General features: G+C 38.7%; 2 protein-coding genes across 5 annotated transcripts in view; both read left to right on the forward strand.

Annotated features, from left to right (window-relative positions):
* Positions 1-5214, forward strand: part of dusp22b (dual specificity phosphatase 22b) — a 5478-nt gene extending 264 nt beyond the window's left edge. The window contains exons 2-8 of one of the 3 annotated variants that reach the window (XM_005721408.1): positions 199-439; positions 867-900; positions 1006-1088; positions 1981-2030; positions 3479-3553; positions 4487-4658; positions 4807-5214. In XM_005721408.1, the coding sequence (XP_005721465.1) occupies positions 419-439; positions 867-900; positions 1006-1088; positions 1981-2030; positions 3479-3553; positions 4487-4658; positions 4807-4947 (576 nt within the window). In that variant the 5' untranslated portion in view covers positions 199-418 and the 3' untranslated portion in view covers positions 4948-5214. Of the gene's footprint in view, positions 1-198; positions 440-866; positions 901-1005; positions 1089-1980; positions 2031-3478; positions 3554-4486; positions 4659-4806 lie in introns of those variants that run through there. The other 2 variants (XM_005721409.1, XM_013911746.1) reach the window with 2 other exon arrangements.
* A 694-nt stretch (positions 5215-5908) lies between these two features.
* Positions 5909-12297, forward strand: irf4a (interferon regulatory factor 4a). Of its 2 annotated transcripts, none has more exons than XM_005721411.1 (9): positions 5909-5995; positions 6674-6880; positions 7094-7280; positions 8067-8152; positions 8251-8422; positions 8948-9028; positions 9394-9783; positions 11189-11301; positions 12109-12297. In XM_005721411.1, exons 2-9 carry the CDS (start codon positions 6683-6685, stop codon positions 12259-12261), a joined length of 1380 nt encoding a protein of 459 aa, XP_005721468.1. In that variant the 5' UTR covers positions 5909-5995; positions 6674-6682; the 3' UTR covers positions 12262-12297. The 2 variants fall into 2 exon arrangements, with proteins under 2 accessions (XP_005721468.1, XP_005721469.1); XM_005721412.1 differs by having other exon boundaries at positions 8981-9028.
* Positions 12298-12304: the final 7 nt, after the last annotated feature.

Here is a 12304-nt window from a genome sequence, read left to right on the forward strand (position 1 = left end):
CTATCTATCTATCTATCTATCTATCTATCTATCTATCTATCTATCTATCTATCTATCTATCTATCTATCTATCTATCTATCTATCTATCTTTACATGCAAAATGATCAATATTGATTAAATTACTGAGCTTTTCGTTGATTTCGATAATTATATTTTTATGTGGGGCTGTTTAACTCCTCCACACACATCTACTACAGGTCTGCAACGCCCTTTGCGTTAGGAAACTACAGCTCCCAGCATCCACCTCGGGAACCTCGGGCAGCAGTGCTCGGCTCACTCGGACGCAGACCTACTGCGTTTGCTCCCCTTCAGCGGGTTTGGGAAGGCATCGAGACGCCGGATACACGTTTTCCAGCGCCGAGGCTGCAGCGTGTGACATTTGTTCCAACTCTTCTCCTGTGAGGCGGGTCTTTCAGCATGGGTAATGGCATCAACAAGGTACGATTTTCCTCTCTTCCGTGCTCCTCAGGTTGGAATTATTGTGTGAGCGGTGCTCAGTGTTTTAAAGATAGGTGCTGGTCATTTTTGGACGTTTCATAGAATAAAAAGTTTGGTTCCTCGTTAACTTTGCAATATTAGAAAATGTAGCATCGCTGTTAGAATACTTAATCACAGCACAGTTCAGTGATCAAACTAGAATTATTTTTGGCATAGTTATTGTTGTTGTTGTTGTTGTTTTAGTTATTATCATTTAGTGCCTGAATATTTATCTATTCAGACCATCAAATGACACAATTTGTAATTATAACTTCATATTTTAGGGTTTCATTTATCTTTGTAGCTGACTGGTCTTTAATCAGTTTGCACCACCTCAGTATCAATCATTGGTTTTTGATATAGCAATCGGTATTCTTTTTCCTTATAGGTCCTTCCTGATTTATACCTGGGAAATTTCAAAGGTGTGTCTCATTTTCTCTTTATTATTATTTTTTTTTAAATTGACTTCTTATATGTGTGCAGATATAATAACGCTGTTCGACTGTGCTGTTATGCGTTTCTGTCAGATGCAAGGGACAGAGAACACTTAGCCAGAAACAACATTACACACATCCTGTCGATTCATGACAGTGCAGCTCCTATCCTCCAGGTGAGAAGCTCCCTTTGCCTTATAATGTCTCAGCACCCAGGTGTATCATAGAGGTACACATATTGAATTTCTAATAAATTTTTAAATAGAGTCATCCAGCAAACAAGCTGAGCAGATTGATTGGCTGAGAGCAGTCAGACACCCTCCACAGTTGACCCGGTCTGTCAGGTTGTTCAGGAACCACTGTGTATCAGTATCTCTTTTCCTTGAGCAAACAGCTCTCATTTCCGTGCGAGTAAAACATACACAGGGGACTTTCTTTTACTCATGTGATTCTTTAGAGTATCATGTAAAATGCCAGTCAACAGCAGTTGGTTTGTCAGTGTGCTGAGTTGTGTGCCTGCGTGGGTTTCAGAGTAGGCGGTTGTTCTTGTCTCAACCAGCTCGGACTATGCGGTCTCTCTTCATTATTCTTTTTTTTCTGGATTATTGATTTTGACGCTTTAACATGTAAAGACACCCCCCACCCTGCCAATGGTACCTCCTGAACAGCAGGGATAGAGAGCACAAACTATTTACAAAGAGAGAAATGCAACAGAGAGCCCGAGGTTGGTCTTGTCATGGTTTCTGAACTTCCAAGATCCCATCAAGCATCAGCGGGATAAGTTGGAACAGCTGAGGTTGCCGCAGGACACCAAAGAGTTCCCAGGTCCATGACCTGACAGCTCAGAGCTAATTTAATGGGACAACAGAACAATTAGGCTGGCGTTTTTAGTATAGTGGCTAATCAGCTTTAGTTACACAGCCTGCCCTCACCATAAGTAACACACATCGTGAATCACTGATTGTGTTGGTGTGTTGGTGACATTTATTATATTCTTCATTCTGTTAGCTGATCTGTGTTAAATATTTAGGAGAACGTGACATTTGACTAGTATACTCTGTCCACCAGGAGATGACCTATCTCTGCATTTCAGCAGCTGACCTTCCCACACAAAACCTGTAAGTACCAAATTGTGCAGCACAGCAGCACGGCACAGAACAATGAAAAGCTGAGGCAGAGTGAGAGAGTACTACATCCATTTGAGGCTTCTTTGTGTGGGTGTCTAAGGTTCATTTTCTCCAAGATAAAGTGTAAATGATATGCTTTCCCAAACTAAACATTTATTTTCTGACAAGAGCACAGTAACACAAATGGATTGAGCTCTTGGCTCTTATTTTGGTAGGTATGTGTGACGTTCAAATACACGCAGTTATTTCTATGTGAAACTAGAGAAGATGCTTGTGTTACAATAGTCTTTAATTATATTCACACTAAAAGCAATGACCAATGTCTTGCAGCTAAGTCCTTGAATTATAGCACGATTATTGGCAAATGGTATGCTGGCTAGCTAGCAGAGGTATACACAAACACACCTAGACATGTTCAGTGCTGTGAAAAAGTGTTTTCCCTCTTCCTGATTTCTTATTTTTATAAATGATAGTTTCATTTATTAAGGGAAAAAGTTATCCAAACCCACCTTGCCCTATTGAAAAAATAACTGCCCCTAAAACTAATCACTGGTGTTGCCACCCTTTAGCATCACTGTGGAGAAATGTTGGCCCACTCATCTTTGCAGAATTGTTTTAATTCAGCCACATTGGCGGGTTTTCCAGCATGAAAGGCCTGTTTAAGGTCATATCAAAGCATCTCAGTCTGATTTGACTAGGCCACTCCAAATCCTTCATTTTGACCCCTTCAGAGGTGGACTTGCTGGTGTATGCATAACTCAAACGTGCTTAAACTTCAAGAACTGACACCCAAAAAGTCATTCTCCTTCATGACTTTTTGGTGGAGAGCAGAATTCATGTTTCTGTCAATTATGACTTGTCGTTCAGGTCCTGAAGCAGCAAAGCAGCCCCAGACCATCACACTACCACCATCATGTTTGACTGTTGCTATGATATTCTTTTTATGAGATGCCTTTGTTAGTTTTACACCAGATGTAACAAATTTAACATGTCTGGCAGTAATCCAGGCTGGATGTGGAGTGAAATTCAAAAAATCTGAAACACATAAGTATGACAAAAACACACAAAGGAACTCAGGAAGGGAGGAAATCTTTTCACAGAGCTGTACATGTGATATGCTACAAATATGCACACATGTGCACCTGCCATCTTTAGCACCCCCATATGTCTCATACCTCTAAGGTTTTGAGAACATGACATTTGCTGTTCGAGACCTGTTGCATGAAATATGACACCAGCTACTTGAGATGAACACACCCTGATCCTCATGGGGAGAGGATGAGCAATAGTTTCACATGCCAGTTACAAAAACATTCCCATGCCTTTCACAAAAACATGGCAAAGATAAAATAACAGCATATAGTCTGCGATTTTGAGTTGGCATAGCAGTTTTTAGGTAGTCAGGAGCCATTTTTACATTCCTTTTTTTGTACCCACAGATCTCAGTACTTCAAACAAAGTATTGTTTTCATGCACGAGTCCCGCCTAAAAGGAGAAGGCTGCCTAGTTCACTGGTGAGACCTAGATTACTTGTATCTTTATCTGCAAGCTAGAATTTAGGTTCACTCAAGCTTGAGAGGTGAAATTTGAATAACGGACCTATATAGATTCACTCTGTCTGTCTCAAACAGTTGCAGACATGGTGAAATTTAAATGTAGTTAATTTAAAGCTGGAAAAAAAAACCCAGATCACAACAAACAAGTGCACAAATGAACTCATGTGTGACTGCTTTGCACAAGAGATTAAGTGATAAAAACCTATTCTTGAACTTCCTAAAACAGAGTACAGTAACAAGTCTGACTGCATTGTGTTCGTGTACTAGGGTAGCTGACCAAGTGTTCACAGGGTAAAGTTATATTTGGCTAGACAGAGGGTCTTCTCAGAAATACAAGTGGCTATTTTTAAGAGCTGCTTTTACAATGCCTTCTCTAATCATGAATGCTTAGTCCCTTGTTCATTGCAAAGGCCAAAGCTTATTCATTTATTTTATGTATCTCACCTTTACCTTTGCTTGCAGTATAATTGTGCAATAAATTGTGTGCACAGAATACAGAATTATAAATATTCCTGGTAACAAATCTTTTTTTCCAGTTGCTGGACTGGACTTCCTGAACTTATCTTCCTTTTTAAACAAGATGCGCCGTGTTAAATGCAGTGATTACTGTCAGAATTGGACTTTAATTCCACCTTATTACACCAACTACTTCTTTGCATGATAGTTTTATTTGCTTGTGTTATTAATAAACATCTGCACACTCTGAATATTCATCTACATTTTTCTAAATGAGGACAAATCGCTCAAACCAGGACATTGCGCTTGCTTGTACAAATGTAACACGAGTCATTTGCTATCTACAGTAAATGTGTCATGGGTGAATACTGACAATGATTTATTCATAATTGCTAAATCTTGTAGTGTTTGTTTTCCATCCCGCTCTTCATACAGTTTGGCTGGTGTGTCCCGTAGTGTCACGCTGGTTGTAGCTTACATAATGACGGTGACAGGATTGGGCTGGCAGGAAGCCCTGGCTGCGGTGAAGGTGGTCCGGCCGTGCGCTGGCCCAAACCTGGGCTTCCAGCGGCAGCTCCAGGAATTTGAAAAAACTCAAGCTGAACAGGTTGGTGGTAACAAAGCCAGCATATTGAAAATGAAGCATGAAAAGACAGGAAGTATACCCTTGCAATTCAAACTGACATCATTGTTGTTTTATATGTAGTAAAATTGCCTACGTTGCTTTTAACAGACTTAACCTTTTCTTCCTATAGTTCAGAGAGTGGCTACGGACGGAATACAAGGAGAATCCTTTTAATGATGAAGCTGATATACGTGACTTGCTTGATCAGGCATCCAAAGTCAAGGCTGAAGCAATAGAAGAACTTGCAAACACCCCACCTGGAGGTATCTGATGAGCTGTTTTGATGAGGTCTTTGGAAGATTATGGAAAGACAAGTTACAGACCCATCTGGAAGTCTGTGTTTGTATCGCAAATGGAAGGATTCTTTAAATATCATGGACATAAAATACTGCAAAAGACTATTCATTATTGTGTACAGTCCACAGTCATTTTTAGTGTTGATTACTTGATGTTCCTGGTACTGTTTTCTTAACTTATAAATGTTCTGAACTGTGTGCTGTTATGATTTCATATTGTCCAATAAAAGTAATGAATTCAAGTGTTTTGTGAGGTTTCTGGTCAGTGGGCTGTCATGCTGAAGGTGATAAGACACACTCTGTGCTCAGTTTACAGCTCTGTTTCCTGGTTGTCTTCCTGTTTGTCTGTGTTCCGGGGGGAGGTCATGCATGGTGGCATCAAAAACACCAAGATAGAGTTCTTTTAATCGGTCTTTTTTGCAGGTGTCGCAGAGACTAAAAGAAACTAAAATACATCACTTTTGTTTTACCATTATGAGATTTTGTATGCAGCAGTCTCCTATACACACTTCAGATAGCTGGGGAGGAGCATGGGCAGCCACTTGATGGCGGTATTACTAACAAAGCCCTCCTATAATGAGAAGCTTTTTGAATTCAACCATGGCTTTTCTTTTGACGATAATTAATTAAACCCTGTCATCATCTACCTCTGCTAACAAATAGCACATGAAAGACTTTAAAGGCGTTTCCATCAGCAGTTTTATTTGTGGAAAATAGGTTGGACGTGCGGACTTTTGCAAGAATAAATTGGTGGGGAAATATTTTTGTGAGCGTAGCTTACAGGTAATTGTTCCATTCCGTCCCGGTGTCTGCTCAGGGTGTCTCTAAAGGGATTCCCCACCGCAGCGCTGTGTGGGCGCCGAGTTTCACAGAAATGAGCGCCCGAGCGCTTAACATCTCCTCTTGAACTTCTCAGAGCCCGATAGGCTCCTCCCTTTAACAAATTAAGATGTGATAACGTTGAAGAATTGGAACCCGAAAGCTTCAAAACAGATTTCAACGGTGGACCTGACATATTCAAAGGTAAGCCAGATCAGCGAATTTTATAAAGAAAATTCACACAACCTCTCTGTCTCGCTCTCTATATATTCTTTCATTATATAAAAAAAATACATGTAAATATTTAATATTCTTATGAGACCCCACAAGTTTCAGTCAGGTGAAAATGTCAGCATTTAACTACACGGGCAAAAACATGAACTAGTTTGTGTAATCTTGGCATTAAATTAGAGTTATAGCTCCTAAACAATACAGCATTAAAAAAAAACCCCGCTACACACCTCTGTAAACCTGGGATTAAACTCTTGCGGATGAATCATAACACTTTCTTTCTTTTTAATTTATGCACGCGTCTCATATAAGTCACACTTCTCTGACAGAAAAAGGAAATTGTGCCAAACGTGATTGTTATATTTACTCACTTGAGCCAGATCACGTCCTTTACTAACGGCGTGACTGCATGAGGAAATTCTCTGCGAGCTTGAGCTCACTAACAGGGCAAATCTTTCATTAATTAAAAAAACGATGACTTTTCGGTTTAAAATTGCAACCAAACATGTTGTAAGTGGTCGAATCGACAAATTAATAATATCAGATTTGGGGCGAGGACTAAAACTTAGAATCAAAAATAATAAATAAGCTAGAACGTTTACTGCGCCCACAGGTCTTATATGTGTTGAGTTTGATCTCATTTTATCTCAGTTTGCACAGATGAACCTGGATGAAGACAGTGGCCTGTCAGTCAGTTGCGGCAATGGCAAACTGAGACAGTGGCTCATCGATCAGATTGACAGCGGGAGATATCCTGGCCTGGTTTGGGAGAACGATGAAAAAAGCATCTTTAGGATTCCGTGGAAGCATGCAGGAAAACAAGACTATAACAGAGACGAGGATGCTGCACTCTTTAAGGTCAGACCATCCCGTCTTTCTCCTCACAGTGCACCTAAAACATCTGACAATTGCATTTTGAACGCTTTGCATGAATTATTGCAGCAAAAAGTATGAAAAATGTAAGCTACTAAACATATGCTATTTGCTAACATGTGAATTCCAAATTCCTGACTTGCTTTGGCATGACTAAAGAGGAAGTTTAAAGAAAAATCTCTTCACTGATTAATGCAGGCATGGGCGATGTTCAAGGGAAAATATAAGGAAGGTGTAGATAAACCAGATCCCCCTACATGGAAAACCAGACTACGCTGTGCCCTTAATAAAAGCAATGACTTTGATGAAATAGTTGAAAGAAGCCAACTGGACATCTCTGAGCCGTACAAAGTGTACAGAATCATTCCAGAGGGAGCCAAAAAAGGTAAGTATTACATATAGTTAGATATTGTTCATGCAAAATACTCTAAAGCTGTGTAGAATTACATGAAGCACCACTTTTAACAACCTGTGTAGGACATGTCACATGTAGCTTGGAGTAAAATGGTTGTATTTGGATTCCTGTGCAAGTAGTACAGGCTACAAGCATGCCATAGCCATAGCATTGATTCACCTGCACATACAGAATACTGACACATTTCACACAGCAACTTATATTGTTTATAGTCTATGGCATTTTTTTTTTTACATACATATGCACCACTGCAGTTGTGATGAGGCAGGAAGCACAAAGGAAGCCAAAGCATGTACCAAAAAGGCCGTAGTGCTTTTTTTAGAGGGCTTCGGTTACTAAGTGCAGGGTGCACATAACACAACCAGACGACCTCCAGCCTTGCATAACTAAGTCTCTGCCATCATACAATGCTTTTTGTCACACCAGAGCAATTCTTGCTATCTGTACTAACACTTTATTCTCCAAATAAACAAGATTCAGATGAACTCAATCATCTGTTGCACTAGCTTTGAAAATAACCCTGTCACTCAAATTAAAATAGCACAGCTTCACAAGTGTGCAAAACGTATTCACAGTTCAGCCCTGCCAAAATAAATTTGATTAGTGTGGTTTGTGACATATTGCACCTCACATATTTTTACAACTCTGTGCAATAAAGCATTGTTGTTCTGAATCTTTCTTTTCACACTATTTCTCCTTTATTTTTAAATTGATTATTTGGGAAATCATTTTTGGGTTTTTTTTTTTTTTTTACAGGAATGAAGATGACCAGTGTGGAGGAGACCTCACCACATGCAAATAACCTTAGCTATATTCCTCCATATACATCCCTGCACAATCAGGTCAGCAGATTTTGTGGCTGAGCCTAGCACATACATGGGAACGAAATGTTTCGGTTTAATGACATACTTTCTGAGTGACCACTCGTTTGATCTTTCAGGTACCTGGTTTTATGGTTTCTCAGGAGAGAAGGGACTGGAGAGATTACCACGCACCTCCAGAACAACAGCCTCTTCCACATCACCACGGGCCACTTCCAGAGCTGCAGTATAGTCAGTGCCACTATCCATCATCAATCAGTCGGGCCTGGCCAGGGTCACACTCAGAAAACGGTACAATATTCACCTATACATGTTACGCTTTACAGATATGACATTCAGAATGGGCTAGCATTTTTCAAAAGTTTCAGTGATTTCTGTTCCAGACTGAATGATGTAATAGATTAAGTATAAAGGGAACTTCCAATCATGTCTTTTTATTTTGTAATGTAATGCTTTTATCCAGTCGTAGTTGTAGGAGTTTAATTGCTTTCAGTCAGAACGTTATATTTTAAGTATGTCAATATACTGTTAATCAAAAGCAAATCTTAAATAACATATAAACAACTATTTAGCTGCAGTATCTTCCTTACAAATCATGATATATATTTGATGTTACCACCTGTAGGCAAACCTGGCTTTAAGAGTGATCATCCACAGTTCCACACTCATGCTATGGTGCGCTAGATGAGATACATTCTTCATACTTCCTTTGTTAAAAATAAGAGTTTAAAATGATTCTTCCTGCCCTTTTAAATTTTTGCATGCTCCCCTTCTAATCATTGCACGCATTTATTTTATTTCATTAATTTCATGCAGGTATTCAGCTCTCCTTCCACACCTACTTTTCAGAGTCTCAACCGCCCATGTATGCAGTGGACCATAACAATGCCATAACAGGTAAAGAACTGTTTCAGGCCCATTTAAACAGATACTCTTACTAACTCCTATGCTTGTGTCTAAATATTCACTAATATACACTACATCTATTTGTGTGGCTAGGTAAGAAACTACAAACACATTACGCATTTAGTATTTCCATTTTTTAAATCTCAGAACATGAAACATGTCTATTTAAAATAGACAAAAACTCAGGGTTGAGAATATTTGGGGAAAGGTTAGAAGGAAATAAGCAATACTCTATATGCAAAGACTGCGAAAATAAAAGTTTTATTTAAGTTTAGCAATTTTCGAGACCTACATTTTATCATACAGTAAGGCTCAAATTTTTATGTTCCTGATGTATGCTTTTCTCTTTCCATCAGATCTTAGCCTGCACGTGTCCCTATTCTACAGAGAGACTTTGGTAAAGGAAGTTACCACCAGCCAGCAAGGATGCCGGATCACTTCTTCCTCCTCTCCCTCCTCTTCCTCTCCTTCTTCTCCATGCCCAGAGGACAAGTTTCACAGTGGGGCAGAAGTCATTCTTTTCCCATTCCCATACCCTGAATCTCAGAGACAGGGTGCTGAGATGCTTCCTAATATACTAGACAAGGGAGTGCTTCTGTGGATGGCAGCCGATGGGCTGTATGCTAAGCGCCTGTGCCAAGGCAGAGTATATTGGGAAGGACCTCTGGCTCCATATATGGATAAACCCAACAAGTTGGAGAAGGAGCAGTCATGCAAATTGTTTGACACCCATCAATTCCTTATTGGTAAGTGATATCTGCTGTGCTACAGTGTTTCCACCTACAGCACACAAAAACACCCAAGAAAAGTGATGCAGTCCAATGCAATATTTCTGCTTTTGTGAAACTGTAAATGTTAACTTTCTGTTCTGTTTGTGGACCACAATGGTGAAAGTGCTTTTCAGGGCTTTTATTTTAGTTAGGTCAGAAAATCTTTTCACTGATTAATGTCTTTTTTTTTTTTAAATAGGAAAAAAAGTCTTTAGAATTTGCACAGAATATGTTAACCTTGAGTTTCATGATGAAAAAACATTTTCTATACTTATACACTGGTTGCCCACTGACAAATCCATTTAACAAACATATGCCCAGATCTGGACTGTACAGCTGCTTTTAAATGCCAAATAGGTAAGGTTAAAGTAAAAGTGTTACCATGTAAAATCCTGGCTTTCTCCATAGTTTAGTAGTTTGATCTATAATGAAGCAATATTACAGATCCAAAATCTGAATCGTCAAAGAAACAAGTAACTAAACCTGCCTTATACTGTAGAATTTCCCCATAACTGTTGGCAATTTAGACGTAACGTATAGCACACACTGACTGCCTTTAAAATATAAGAGCTATAAATATATACCGAAGTATATTAGTAAAATGTGTTATTTTTGCGAATTAGTTATTTTTCTTATTTAAAACTCATAATTTGAGGTGTTTTTATTCCATTATGCTGAATTGTATTGCAAGCTTTTACAATATTTCTTGAAGGACAAAATGATTTCATGAGTTTCCATTCAATTTGCTATTCAGATCATACAGATTACACACACACTTGTTTTCAATAGACATTTGTGTCTATTTAAGCCAATATATCTTCTGCTCCATCTTTTCTTTTGTCCTAGTGTAGAGGATACTCGTATGGAAAAAAAACAATCGGTCATTAAATTCCTTGACAGGTTTGAATAATTAACATTGTAATGGTAAACAGCTTCAGTTACTTAAAGCATGTCGATGGCTTTTGATCATATTGATAATGGTTTTGATAATGGAGATGACAACGAAGAAGGTGGAGATAGCTGCAGGTGGTGTGTCTGGGTAAGTCCCTCTTAAGTCTTGAGGTAGCATTAAGAAGCCACTCACATTCTCAGCAGGGGGCCGAAGCATGTGGAGTCCCCACCCACCTCCTGTGGTCCACCACACTGCAAGATAATGCTTGGTGTGCCATTTTACGTTAAATTTTGCGTCATTCTCATCAGTAGTTTCCAGAAAAGTCATCATGATTAAGGAAAATGTCACGTTAGCAAGAAGGGGATTTTAATGTCTTTTTTAGTAACCTGAAATCTAAACATGTCATGGCTGAGTACATATTGGGTTTTGTGTTTATTACACCTCATTTTTTTTGGTTAAACTTTCTTACCTTGTTCTTTTTTCTAACAGAACTTCAAGATTTTGCCCATAATGGCCGTCATGTACCAAGACACCAGGTGGTGCTATGTTTTGGAGACGAATATCCTGACCCACAACGCCCTAGGAAGATGATCACAGCACAGGTACATAAAACTCGCTTAAAACTGTAAAACTTTACCCAATAAAACAAAAAACAAAGCAAAAAGAACAATAACTGTAGGCGATGAAAACAGATTTTAAATGATCAATCAAAGTAGTCTGTATTAATATTAGAAAATGCATATTTTCAGAAAACAAGAGATCTGAATACCATCCTTTAATTGGAATCAGTGTAGTTAAACAAGAGCCTCTGCTGTTTATGATACTGGAGCTAAACTTAAAGCTATATTTCACTTGCTTACTTAGATTTTATTTGTAACTGAAAACGGTCTGTTTCTTGGAAGTTGCATGTTAGTTATACCATTAGATGTATAACTAAGGTCAGCAGCTTTCATTCGTCATTCGTAAAATAACAGAAAATGGATTTTACTGTTGATTGATTAGCATGTTTTTATGTGAGAGATGTACATTCATAACGGCTACTGGAGAGAGGGATGGATGGTGGCTGAAAAGGCGATATTCTATTTAAAAATTAATAATTAAAAAAAGAATTTCCTAAGTCATTAATTTTGTTTTATAACAAATGGGCCTAATTTCCCATTATTTGTTTAAAAAAAAAAGAAAAAATGTAATTTTCTTTCAAGCTAGCGAACTAGTTAGCTAACAAGACTGATATATTATTTCGCCATTTTTGATATTAATTAGAGGTTATAGTCATGATTTTTGGGAGGGAAAAATCAGAAATAAAAGCCATAAAGTCTCCTTTTTCCACTGGTTGTTTTAGCAATGGTCTTTGCTTGTATAGGTACGTTAACATACATGTTTCATACATCGTCATGTTCTCCTTTTAGGTGGAGCCTTTGTTTGCCAGGAAACTCGTGTACTATTACCAGCAGAACAATGGTCACTACCTACGGAGCTATGAACACATCCAGGAACAAAACACCTCTCCTACAATTGACTATCCCTCTTCCCAGAGACCTCTGCAGCATATTCAGGAGTGACAAGCATACAAAACACACACACACACACACACACACACACACA

Source organism: Pundamilia nyererei, unplaced genomic scaffold, assembly GCF_000239375.1.
Source record: "Pundamilia nyererei isolate P.nyererei 1_Seehausen unplaced genomic scaffold, PunNye1.0 scaffold00004, whole genome shotgun sequence".
NCBI lineage: Eukaryota > Metazoa > Chordata > Actinopteri > Cichliformes > Cichlidae > Pundamilia > Pundamilia nyererei.

What these genes read in the sequence shown, in the direction of transcription:
- irf4a (XM_005721411.1), top strand. Translation starts at nt 6,683, where the DNA reads ATGAACCTGGATGAAGACAGTGGCCTGTCAGTCAGTTGCGGCAATGGC. An exon ending in CACCCATCAATTCCTTATTG is followed by an intron (nt 9,784 to 11,188) that starts GTAAGTGATATC and finishes TTTTTCTAACAG; the next exon opens with AACTTCAAGATTTTGCCCAT. An exon ending in GGAAGATGATCACAGCACAG is followed by an intron (nt 11,302 to 12,108) that starts GTACATAAAACT and finishes TTCTCCTTTTAG; the next exon opens with GTGGAGCCTTTGTTTGCCAG.